At 38.9% G+C, this 13,687-nt stretch overlaps 1 protein-coding gene across 5 annotated transcripts in view; it reads left to right on the forward strand.

The window, feature by feature from the left end:
• Positions 1 to 13,687, forward strand: part of CWC27 (CWC27 spliceosome associated cyclophilin) — a 233,224-nt gene that overhangs the window by 108,894 nt on the left and 110,643 nt on the right. For 4 of the 5 annotated variants that reach the window (XM_051853710.2, XM_002714061.5, XM_051853711.2 and 1 more), the window contains exon 11: positions 11,394 to 11,494. In XM_051853710.2, coding sequence (XP_051709670.1) covers positions 11,394 to 11,494 — 101 coding nt within the window. Of the gene's footprint in view, positions 1 to 36; positions 11,495 to 13,687 lie in introns of those variants that run through there. The other variant, XR_011382063.1, reaches the window with a different exon arrangement.

Below are 13,687 nucleotides of genomic sequence, written 5' to 3' on the forward strand. Positions count from 1 at the left end.
CCTGTCAAAAAAAAAAAAAAAAAAAAAAAAAGTAAGGTATTTTTCATTCAGTGGATGGTTAGCAAATTAAGTGGGGGACTGCATGTCTATATCATGTTTACTATTCAATTTTTGACTTTGACACTTTTGAAGAATCTCGTACTATCTCTGTAATGCCTAGGATAAAGATGACAATATTCAGCATCTCACTACGTGCTTGGAAGTGGGAAGTGATGGGGCTGGCGCTGTGGGGTAGTGGGTAGAGCTGCCGCCGGCATCCCATCTGGGCACCGGTTCGAGTCCTGGCTGCTCCACTTCCAATCCAACTCTCTGCTATGGCCTGGGAAAGCAGCAGAGGATGGCCCAGGTTCTTGGGCCCCTGCACCCACTTTGGAGACCCAGAAGAAGCTCCTGGTTCCTTGCTTCGGATCGGCACAGCCCCAGCCATTGCGGCCAATTGGGGAGTGAACCAGTGGATGGAAGATCTCTCTCTCTCTCTCTCTCTCTCTCTCTCTGTCTGTCTCTTCTTTTCCTTCTCTCTCTGTGTAACTCTGAATTTCAAATAAATAAATCTTTAAAATAAAAAAGTGGGAAGTGAGAGGCAGTGGTTTTAAGTTACAATAGGCATTTATTTATTCATTTATTCATTCATTCCTGAGCATTATTTCAAATTCAGAGTTACAGCAAGTAAGGAAGAGACAGAGAGGGAGAGAGCATTTCCATCTATCAATTCACTCTCCAAATAGCTACGATAGCTGAATTTGGGTCTGGCTGAACCCAGAAGCCAGGAGTCAGGAGCTTCATCGAGATCTCCCACATGGGTGCAGGGTCCCAAGAACTTGGGGCATCCTCTACTGCCCTCGCAGGCCACATTAGCAGGGAGCTGGATGGGAATGGAGCAGCTGGGACTCAAACTATTGCCCATATGGCATCTGGTGCTGCAGACGGTGGATTACACTGCTATTCCATAGCGCCAGCCCCCATTAGGCTTTGAAATTCTAAATCCAGAGGAATTAAAGTAACATAATTGCATAGTATAACTTTACAATGCGGTTGTCATTTTTTTAAAGATTTTATTTATTTATTTGACAGGTAGAGTTACTGACAGTGAGAGAGACAGAGAGAAATGATTTCCTTCTGTTGGTTCACTCCCCAAATGGCCGCAATGGCTGGAGCTGTGCCGATCTGAAACCAGGAGCCATGTGTGCTTCTTCCTCATCTCCCATGCAGGTGCAGGGGCCCAGGCACTTGGGCCATCCTCCACTGCCCTCCTGGGCCACAGCAGAAAGCCAGACTGGAAGAGGAGCAATCAGGACTAGATCAACGCCCATTTGGGATGCTGGCGCCACAGGCGGAGGATTAACCTAGTGTGCCACAACACCGGCCCCTGTTGTCATTTTGATTCTACATTTCAGAAGTATTAATGTACATTTTACTCGAACTGTTATTGAAACAGGCGGGGCTGGTGCTACGGCCTAGCGGGTGAAGCCGCTGCCCGCTGTGCCAGCATCCCATACGGGCTCAAGACCCATCTGCGGTACTGCAGTCCAGCTCTCTGCTATGGCCTGGGAAAGCAGCGAAAGCTGCCCCAAGTCCTTGGGCCGCTACACCCTCATGGGGGACTCGGAAGAAGCTCCTGGCTCCTGGTTTCAGATCGGTGCAACTCCAGCCGTTGCAGCCAATTGGGGAGTGAGCCAGCCAATGAAAGACCTCTCTCTCTCTGTAAATCTGACCTTCAAATAAAATAAATACATCTTTAAAAAAAAAAAAAAAAACTGAGGCAATGAAGGTGGATTAGTAACTTTCTTGTGACCTGGTGATGATGTTGGGTTTAGATCTTCTAAAACACAAGTCTCTTCCCACTGCCCCACTATGCAAATATTTAATCTTTTGGAATGCTAAGCATTGTCCTTAATTTTAAAAGGGAAAAAATAACCTATCAATTATATTAATGTAAGTATCTTTAGTACTTAGTATCATTTTAGCATTAATTTTTACAGTTTTAATTATTTAAACTGCTGATGGAATTTGGCAGTCATGAGTTGGTTGTAGTATATTTTTATCATAAAAGTAACTGCTTTCCAAGGGCCTGGCACTGTGCTTATCACATTAATCTTTAGTCTCTGCACCAGCTTTGTTCAAATATATATGCGAATACAGCCACAGCCTCTAGTTGTGAACACTGAAGCTCAGGGAAGATGACAGCCTTCCCGCACTGTGCTCCATTGTCACATTCTCCATGAAGCCTTGAAAGACGAGGAAGGTTGCAGTGAACAGAAATGGGGAAAACACTGTTTTGAGTCATGGAAGTGGCATGTGTGCCAAAGCTCAAAGTGTGCCAAGATAATTATGACTGGTTTGTTTTGGTTGAAATTTAGAGTAAGTGTAGGAACTATATGGGAGATAAAGTGTAAAAAAAAAAAAAGTAGCTTGAAGCTTCCTCATGAGAGAGAATTTCATGCTTGAGAAAGAAATGAGTGCATAATTCAATAGATTTAGGGAGCTGTGAAAATCAGTGGAGTAGAATTGTAGGATTTGACCTGTAAGTTGTAAGGTGGATGCAAGAAAGGTCAGAGCAGAGGCATAAAGACCAAGTAGGATACGGACTGTTGGAATAATGAAGAGATGATGACCCAAACTGGAGTGCTGTCACTAAAGGAAGAGACTTTGTAAAGGAAAAAGGAAGGACGTAGTAAGTAAAGGAGTGATACTAGTTGGCTGGCTGACAACCAACAATGTGGTGGTTTTATCAGAAATGAAACCTAAGAATATGTTGGTGTTCTTGAGGAGTCATCATGATCAATGTGTTCAGCCTTTGATTATACTGTAAATTAAAAATATGTTATCACAGAAGAGAAAGAAAATAAGAGGAAGGAAGGGAGGGGAGAGAGGTATTAATACACATTGAAGTGAAAATCTAAAGTATCAGATGGTAAAAAAAAAAAAAAAAGAAAATTGACCATTACTAAACAAAAGGTTTAGTCACTGAGACTGGATGTTACTATTCCCACATGAGGTCTGGGAGTAGTTATTTAGCTGTGCAACATTTCCGTAAAGGAGAAACCAGACAAAATGGCTATTATTTTCTCTAGTTGGACTGTGTTTGTTGACCAAGGATCCCTGAGCATTATTTTGGCATTTGGGCAGACTCTTTTCTAGCTACAGTTGCAAAGTATTGTCACAGTTATTTGTAAAATGATGTTTTCTCTTTTGTGTGCCAATACATAAAAATAGTAAGAATTTTAAAATGGAAATTTGATGCATTTGTGTGATGTCTAATGGAAGTATTCATCTAGCAGGAAGAAATGTAAATTTAAACTTGAGAGTGAAAATTTATAAAGTGTATTGGGCTAACAATGTTTTTTTTTTAATATTTATTTTATTTATTTGAAAGAGAGAGAGAGATTGAGAGAGAGAGAGAGAGATCAGTCTTCCATCCACTGTTTCACTCCCCAAATGGCTGCAATGCCTAGGGCTGTGCCAGGCCAAACCAGGAGTCAGGAGCTTCCTCCATTCTCCCCATGCGGGTGCAGGGGCCCAAGTACTTGGGCTCATCTTCCACTGCTTTCCAGGCTTATTAGCAGGGAGCTAGGTCAGAAGTGGAACAGCCAGGGCTCAAACCGGCACCCCTTCGGGATGCTTGCATTTCAAGCAGTGGCTTAACCTGCCACACCAAAACATTGTCTCCCAGTTAACAATCTTGCTTTTATTTGTTACTGTATTAAAATAGAGGGAATTGAAATCCTGAATGTGGATGAAGTTTCTAAAACTGGAAAGGAAAAGAGACAGTTGAGACTATACTACTGAGAAACTCCAGAATGTAGTGAGCAGAAATTACAATGGTAAAGCCCATGGAAGGAGAGCAGGACTATCAAAGAGGTAGGAGGAGATCTGGCATGATTCTGTGTTCAGGATGCACAAGGACAGAGAGGTAAGGTGATTAACAAAGTCAGATTCTCCTGAAAGTCTACAGGGAAGCCATTGGAATTTGTGATTAGAAGGTCATAAGTTACTTCTGTGAGAACAATTTAAGGAATGTACAGATTACTAATAAGGTATTAAAAATTGGTGGATATTGCAATATGGAAACAATAAGATCAGTTGACAAACTGGTTATACAAAGGAAAATTAGAGGGGCCAGTGCTGTGACTCAACAGGTTAAAGCTGGGGCTTGTCTCGCTGGCATCCTGTACACGTGCCGGTTCAAGTACCAGCTTCTAAACTTCTAATCCAGCTCCCTGCTAATATGCCTAGGAAAGCAGGGAGGATGGCCCAAATCCTTGGGCCGCTGCTACCCATGTGGAAGACCCGGAAGAAGCTCCTGGCTTCAGCCTGGCCAGCCCTGGTCATTGAGACCATTTGAAGAGTGAACCAGCAGATAGAGGATCACTTTCTCTGTCTCTGCTGCTCTTGCTCTGTAAGTCTGCCTTCAAATAAATAAATAAATCTCTAAAAAAGAAGAATTAGAGCTCAAGGATATGGAAAAATTAACGAAAATATTCTCTTTGACTACTCAAAAATGCTTGGCAGTTAGAATTTACCAGAGATTCCTTTCTGAGCTCTATCTTGTGTTACTGGTCACTTCCTCTCTGTAAAATTATTCTGTGGCATAGCCAGAAAGCTTCATATTTCAGCACATCCTCTATGTTTTTCCCCCTTCCTTGTCTTGCTTTAGGCATACTGCTTGGCAGCCTCTTCCACACTATCTCTACATGGCTAATTCCTGCTCATCTTCCAGGGTCCAGTTTAAATGCCTCCTCCATGAAGCTGTCTTTTATATAGCCTGCAGTAATCCTTTCTTCACTGAAGTTCAAAATACTTAAGTCATTTCTTGTTATGGCAGTTACCACTTTTTATTGTGTTCTGTTTAACTTTTGACATGCATGGTTTCTGTCCCTTTTTGGCTTTTAAACTGCTTAGAGACTTTCTCAGTGTGTCAGTGTAGCATTATGGAAATAGTATAGATGGTCCCATTTTTAGTTTGTAGCTCTATCACTTGCTGTCTGCATGTCTTCAGGCAAGGTATTTATAACATCTCCACAAACCTCAGTCTTCATACCTGAAAACTGCCATATTACAGGTTATTGAGGAGATTAAATGGTGCCAGGTAATTGATTTAAAGAATCTAAAGAATTGGGATTCCCTTCTCTTCTCGTTTGTCTTGGTTTCTGTGCCCTAACATAAAAATATTAGAAATTATTGAATGGATTAGTAATTTATTTACCATTAATAAATATATAAAGGCCACTGGCTGCTGATATTTTATTGAGCTGAATAGTTTTTTCAAAAAGGAATTCTAGTTCTGTTGGAATAGAACATGTTACAGATTTATATGCAATGCAGAATTATCTGGTGGATAATGATATCCTATAAACCACATTAAAATTCAAGTGAATTCAAATTAGAAACATACCTATTTGGGAAAAATAATTAGTTTAGAGTTAATAACAGTTCATAAAAGCCATTTCTTTTGCAATTCAAGCAGAAACTAGTCTTTGAAGGAGCCAAGAAGATGCTGTCTAGACTCTGAAGGGAGCCCATAGTTTGGCAGTGCACAGTGACATCTTCTCCAAGCTCACAGTTTTCATTCTAATTGTAAGAGATTTAAATATGTCCTATGCCAGTGGATAGGATTATATTCCAGAGAATATAAGATTGGGATAAAATCAGACTATGACCTAAAGATTAGTTTTAAGACTTGCACTTCATTCCAAGAGTTATGGATTCCACAAGTACTAACAAATGGTGTTGTTTGAGTAGTCTGAAAGATCTTGATTACGTTGTAAATCCTCAGTCCTCAATCACGTGAAAATTTCAGTACAATGAAGCAATTTGTAATAATCTATGTAGCTCTACTTTTTTCTGTCTCACTTTACTGTTTGTAGTTTTTATTCATCATTGTTCAGTTTGTATATTGTGTAACTACTTAATAGTATATCTAAATCTTTATTTAAGGATGGATTTTTGCAATCAAACCTTATTCATTCATTGCCCTTTTGAAATTGTGAACAGAATTGATCTTCTTGTATAGTAGAGTATTCATGTATAATAAACAATACAGTAGATATTCCCACATATCAAATACCCCTTAACTGTAATGTTATTGTAAACATATGACCTATAATGATAGCTACCTTTTGTTGAACATGTATTATGTGTTCAGTATTTCACATAATTTAGCCTATGTCAAAGTTGAGGAACCTGGGTATCCAAGAAGTAACTATTTCAAGGTCAATAGCTAATTAAGTTACTCAACTGGCTTTTAAATCATGACTTTCAGAATCTGAAGTTGATTTTTTTTAAAGTTTATTTTATTTATTTGAAAGAGTTACAAAGAGAGGTAGAGACAGAGAGAGAGGTCTTCCATCCACTGGTTCACTCCCCAGATGGCCACAACGGCTGGAGCTGAGGCAATCTGTAGCCAGGAGCCAGGAGCCTCCTCTGGGTCTCCCATATGGGTGCAGGTGCTGCTCCAGCAGAGAGCTGGATCAGAAGAGGAGCAGCCAGGACTAGAACTGGCACTCATATGGGATCCCGGCAATTCAGGCCAGGGCTTTAAACTGCTGTATCACAGTGCCGGCCTCCAAAGCTGATTTTTTTAATAACTGTATTCCATTGCCTCCACAATAGTATCTTAAGCAGTATATACTTTCTTTGCCTCATCCTTTGAGTACCTCAAATTTACTCTTGTAACTAGTTTGTTCAGCCCAGAATTGAAGCATTTTCTCTTCAACTTGCAAAATAATACCCACCTCAAAGACCTTAGTCTTCAGAATCATAGTCTAAATGAATTACTTGCCAAATTTAAAAAATGTAAAAATTAGTATAGTAAAAAGATAGGAATGCTTAGTGGATGAAGCAAAGATGAGGTTACTGTTCTTTGTTCAGGGACTATACCATTTCATTTTTATATCATGCTGACTATAAATGGAATTTCTAAAACGGTGTTCATATAACTAAAAAATTAAGAGTAATTGTATTTGTCTGAGAAATATATGAGAGCCCAAATTAAGCATTGGTAAAAGAGTCAAGGGGACTCTTGTTGTATGTGAGATAGATTGGAAAATGCTATGTTTCAACAAGTATCAGTGAAATTTTCTGTCCAGAAGAAATTTGATCAATAGAAGGAAATGCTTCAAATATAAACTTCAAGAGAAAGAATGGATTTAGGCAGGAAGGTATGACTTCAGGTTTGTGCATAGAGTTTGTAATTATGTTTGGCCTGCTGTTCAGCTAAATCTGAGTCCTTGAAATGTGACTAGTCTGGGGCCAGCACTGTGGCACAGCAGGTTAAAGCCCTGGCCTATGGCCCCGGCATCCTATATGCACACTAGTTCGAGTCCTGGCTGCTGCACTCTGATCCAGCTCCTGCTAATGTACCTGGAAATGCAGCAGACGATGGCCCAAGTCCTTTGGCCCCTGTACCCACATGGGAGCCCTGGAGGAAGATCCTGGCTCCTGGCTTCGGATCTGCTCAGCTGTGGCCATCATGGCCATTTGGGGAGTGAACCAGCAAATGGAAGACCTCTCTGTCTCTACCTCTTGGTGACTCTGTCTTTCAAATAAATAAAATAAATCATAAACAAGAGTGTCAAATTGTTAAGTCAACAACAGGAGTCACTGTGTACTTACTTCTCATGTGGGATCTGTCCTTAATGTGTTGTCCAATGTGAAGTAATGCTATAACTAGTACTGAAACAGTATTTTACACTTTGTGTTTCTGTGTGGGTGCAAACTGATAAAATCTTTATTTAATATATACTGAATCGATCTTCTGTATGTAAAGATAATTGAAAAGGAATCTTGATGTGAATGGAATGGGAGAGGGAGCGGGAGATGGGAGGGGTGCGAGTGGGAGGGAAATTATGGGGGGGGAGCCAATGTAATCCATGAACTGTACCTTGGAAATTTATATTTACTAAATAAAAAAAAAGAATTTAAATTCCAAAAAAGAAGAAAGAAAGAAAAAAGAAAAAAATAAAAGAAATGTGATTAGTCTGAATTGAGATGTATTATAGACACAAAATACACACCAGATTTGGAAGACTTGGTACAAGAAAGAATGTAAAAATCATATTGTTACTTTATATTGATTGCATGTTGGAAAAATATGTTAAATATATTAAGTAAATAAAACATTGTTAAAAATGAATCTAACCTATTTTTTAATGTGGGGTTAGAAACCATAAATTATGTATGTCTTACCTTAGGGTTCTGTTAGACAACACAAGTCTTCATATAGATTTGTCAGAGAAAGTTAGAAATGCAATACCAAATTAAAGCAAAACATCTAGTTTTTAAAGGTACATATATGAGTGATAATTGATATTGTGAGAGTAGGTAAGAACGCTGGTGTACAAAGTATAGCAATGAGGAAAATGCCAGCAGTTGTAAGAGAAAGAGTAAACCAGGAGAAGAAGAATGAGAGAAAGAAGACACTAAAGAGGTACCGAAGTCTGATTAAGATGGAATTTCAAGAAAGAATCATTGAATGATAGAGGCCAGAAAGGAAGAGGAGAATTGAGAAAAGCCCATTGAATTTGACTGATATAGAAGCAGTTTCAGTAGACTATAAAAGGGATAGATTGCAAGAGATTAAGAATTTAGAGGCTGATGAAGTAGACTGTTTGTATAAACTATTCTTTCAGGAATGGAGTCCATTTGTAAAGATATTAATCACTTGGTTTGAACAGAGTCCAGGGAAATCTGAGCATGTTTATTTGCTTAATGAAAGGGTCAGTGAAGTAGAGGGACTTGAAATTACAAAAGGGAGATGAAATTTCTATAGTTAACGCCTTGGGTCCCAAATGTGAATAGAACTACAATCACTTGGGAAAGTTATTACAAGGGCAAATACCCTGGTAACATCCCACACCTAAAGTTAACATGCAGGGCTGGCACTGTGGCGCAGCGGGTTAACGCTCTGGCCTGAGGCGCTGGCATCCCTTATGGGTGCCAGTTCAAAACCCGGCTACTCCACTTCTGATCCAGACCATAGCATCCAGAGTAGAAATGGAACCAATTATAGTTAGAATGGGGATAGTATACCAGGAACTATGCTTAAGGAGTTGGCTTCCATTATTATAAGAATAAGCAGAAGTTTAGTATCAGTGAAATACTGAAAAAGTTAAAAGATAGTAGATTTTGGTGAGAGAGGAATGTTTCAGAATTAAGAATCTTGCAGGCAAGATATAAAACATGGTTTTGTGTGTGTGATGTAGAAGAAAGTAAAAATAAAAGCTGAGTCATGCACATAAAGATAAAGCCCTTCAAGTTGGTAACTGATACAGGACAGCAGGATAATGCTAAAAAGGCATGTGGTTTGGGATCAGGAGGAAGCATTGAAGATTGAATCTGTCTGGAATCATCTAGACTTAAGGTTCTGCTAAACATTGGCCTGGTTATCTTTAGAGACCATTTCCAGATTGCAGTGCATGCGTGGGTTTCCAGTCTTCTCTGACTTTCTGTAATCCATTCTAGCTTTTGTTGAAAATAGAGTGAACACTTGACATTCAGAGATGTATGCATAGTTTTCTCTATCCATAATAGCCCTTGAGTTCACGATGTAAGTGCTTAATAATTTTTTTTCCAGACCAGCCTTGTAGTGCAGCAATTTAAGCTGTAGCCCATATTGCTGAATCCCATATTGGAGTGTCAGTTCAAGATCTAGCTCTTCCACTGCTGTTTCAAGTCCCTACTAATACACCTGGGAGGGCAGCAGAAGATGGCACACGTACATGGATCTCTGCCACCCACACTGGAGACCCAGATAGAGTTCCTGGCTCCCGAGTTCGGCTTGGCCTAACCCTGGCTTTTGTGGCCACGGAGGAGTGAACCAGTAGATGGAAGATCTCCTTTTCTCTCTGTCTCTCCCTTTCTTTGTCACTTTGCCTTTCAAATAAATATATCTTTAAAATAATAATTTTTCCAAGGCGTAAGTTTGAATCAACCAATCCAAAACTGTCTTGCTAGAATAAGTCACCTAGCTAATGACTTGTAGTGAAATCAACATTTATGTTTCAGCTTGCCTTTAACACTTGATTATGTTAATCATTGAATAATTTAGTCTGGTAAATTTCACCAAAGAACAAATTATATGTCAAATTATAGGATTAAATAGTTTAAAAATCAAATGAGTTTTAAAAACTTTTACCATTATAGCTAGCATATAATAATTGTTTAACAAATGGTAGTTACTGGTGTCAGTTTAGGAATTCAAGAATTTCTGAAGCCAATTATTTTTTATATATCCGTGTGAGATGAATAATATCTACATTAAAGTTTTTGTTTTGATTTGTTATCTCCATGAGTTTTTTTTTTTTTTAAGATTTATTTTATTTATTTGAAAGAGTTATAGAGAGAGAGAGGAAAAGATAGGGGTCTTCCATCTGCTGGTTTGCTCACCAGATGACCACAGCAGTCAAGGGTTGGGCAATGCCAAAGCCAGGATCCAGGAGCCTCTGGGTCTCCCATGTTGGTACAGTGGATACAAGGGTCCAAACACGTGGGCTGTCCTCTGCTGCTTTCCCAAGCACATTAACAGGGAGCTGGATCAGAAGTGTAGCGACCAGGACTCAAATCAGCACCCGTGTGGGATGGCAGTATTGCAGGCAGCTGCTTGACTGACTACACCACAATGCCAGCCCCATCTCTATGAATAATTAAACTGGAAATAGAACATTGAAATTTTTAGTGAATTAGGAGGTCAAGGTAACATTTATCCTTTTTTTTTCCTTATGTTTGATATGCCTGAAAGTAACTCATATTGTTACTTTGAAAAAGTTCAGCTTTAAAAACATTCTTTAAGTATGTTCCCATTTCACAAGTATATGTGGAGTCTTCAAAAATTCATGGAAGGCCCAGCACGGTGGCACAGTAGGTTAATTCTCCGTCTGTGGCGCCAACATCCCATATAGGCGCCTGGTCTAGTCCCAGCTGCTCCTCTTCCAATCCAGCTCTCTGCTATGGCCTGGGAGAGCAGTAGAAGATGCCTCAAGTCTTTGGCCCCTGCACCTGTGTGAGAGACTAGAAAAAGCTCCTGGCTCCTGGCTTAGGATCGATGCAGCTCTGGCCATTTCTGCCATTTGGGGAGTGAACCAATGGAAGGAAGACCTTTTTCTCTGTCTCTCCCTCCCACTCTCTGTAACTCTACCTCTCAAATAAATAAATAAAATCTTTAAAAAATTTGTTTTCATGGAAAATCTTGCTTTGTTAATTCCATTTTCCACAAACTTTTTGAAGCATCCTTATATGTACTCAAAATCAACATGAATGAATTATAAGATTCTCTTTGTTTTTCTTAGATTTGATGTACTTAAAACCAACAACTCTGTTTTTGCTAAACAACATTATTTTCTCAAGTATGTTATGTACTCATATAACTTTTTTTTTTTTTTTTTTTTTTTGCCTTTTAGTGAAGAGCTCAGGAAAGAAGCAAGACAATTAAAGCGGGAACTCTTGGCAGCAAAACAAAAAAAAGTAGAAAACACAGCAAAAGCAGAAAAGAGAAGTGAAGGTAAGGACTTCCATTTTTGGTTGTTACTTCTCTTTTTCCTTGCCTTTCTTTTTCCTCCTTTCTGCCTTTTCTTTCTTGCTTCCTTCTTCTCTCCCCTTCCTACCTTCTCTCCTTCTTGAGTTTTGTTTCTTTAATACTTTCTTTGTTTAGTTAGTGAATCAAATAAATTTCCACTCAGGACATTTCTCTGAGAAGTAAATTCAGTGCAAACATGACATAAGTATTGTCCTTAAGATGGCTTAATAAGAACTGACAGAGTATTTGAAATCAAGCAAAACTGAAATGTTGCCATAGCACGTAATTGGATTAAAAGTACACAGGGGTGAAATGTTCATTTTTTTTCAATATTTCATACTCTTTAAAATATTTTAGAAAAGTGTTTGAGACTTTGTAAACATTTCTGTGTTACTATTCTTTTCTGTTTGTTTTCGTTTTGACTCTTATGTTAAGTCATAGAAAATCTAAAATATTAATAAAACCAATCAGAATCACAGCCTGGTATTTATATGGGTTAAATAAGTTCTTTGTTTCACTGTGGTTTTTGTTAAGCTAGTATAGTTTTTTAAAAAGCTACTTCACTAAACAATTTAATTTGGTTTGGAACTGTTTGAGCTATAAAGTGTGTAATGTTCAGTTTCCAGAATAACAGTTTGGAACCTTCAGATCTATTTTGCTCTTAGAGTAATAAATTTTATTGTAGATTCAGTGAACATGATCAGAAATGTTACGCAGTTACTAATGCACTAAATTTGATTTAATAAGTTTGCCTTGTACATACACATATATCTTCTATATTCTCATGCTTCGGAAAGCTTGGAGTATTTTTATCTGCTAGATTCTGTACCACCTATGTGGATATATGAAAGAATAATGTTCAACAAGCATCTATCCTTAAAGAATCCATATTCAGAATAGTAATACAATATGGGGAAGATACTTTTAGGTCATACAAATATCTCTTTCTCTTCAGACTTTAGCTTCACTGATTTGTTTAAAGGCTATGGTTATTGCTGTGTTTTTCTAATGGTGACTGTTTCCTTGAAGCCCATTATTTTTTTAATCTTTTTTTAAGATTTATTTATTTATTTGAAAGACAGAGTTACAGAGAAACAGAGGTAGAAAGGGAGAGAGAGAGAGTGAAAGAGAGAGTCTTCCATCTGATGGTTCACTCCTCAAGTGGCTGCATTGGCCGGAGCCATACTGATCCAAAGCCATATGGGTGCAGGGGCCCAAGGTCTTGGGCCATCTTCTACTGCTTTCCCAGGTCATAGCAGAGAGCTGGATTGGAAGTAGAGCGGCTAGAACTTGAACCAGGGCCCATGTGGGATGCCGGTACTTCAGACAGTGGCTTTACCCACTATGCCACAGTGCCAGTCCCTATGCCTATTATTTTTATTACGTGGATTTCTTCTGTAAGAAAGAACTATCTTTATTCTAAGATGGGAATGTGACTATTTCTAATAGTCTATGTGTTATAATCCCACATTATTGTTATTTGCTCTGTTCAAATTTTTCAAGCTTTGGATATTTGGTCTTTTAGGGTGGTACTTTTTTTTTTAAAGGTTTTATTTATTTATTTGACAGGTAGAGTTAAAGACAGTGAAAGAGAGACAGAGAGAAAGGTCTTCCTTCCGTTGGTTCACTCCCCAAATGGCCCCAACTGCCAGAGCTGCGCCGATCCAAAGCCAGGAGCCAGGTACTTCCTCCTGGTCCCCTATGTGGGTGCAGGGGCCCAAGCACTTGGGCCATCCTCTACTGTTTTCCCAGGCCACAGCAGAGAGCGGGACTGGAAGAGGAGCAGCCGGGACTAGAACCGGTGGAGGCGAAGGATTAACCAAGTGCGCATGGCGCCGTGCCCCAGGGTGTTTCTTATCACCTTTGAACTTGCTCCCATCCTTTGAGCACTTTCTTTATTTCTGGCACCACAAGATACTCCATGCATATCCTATATTTTTCCTTCTCCAGACCTGGAATCAACTACTCTTTAATGAACTGTGGTTCCACTTACTGGAGTATTGTATCTAGAAACCAAGAGCTAGGCACTGAATGGGCTATTATTCTTGTGTTTTTAGAGTTCTGTTAAGAGCAATATTTTATTCCTATATTGTTAGAATGCTTATTAAATTTTTAGAACCTATCTATGATATATATTATGGTTTACTTTTGTCTAAGAATTAATATTTTCTAAACTTG

Source organism: Oryctolagus cuniculus, chromosome 14, assembly GCF_964237555.1.
Source record: "Oryctolagus cuniculus chromosome 14, mOryCun1.1, whole genome shotgun sequence".
NCBI lineage: Eukaryota > Metazoa > Chordata > Mammalia > Lagomorpha > Leporidae > Oryctolagus > Oryctolagus cuniculus.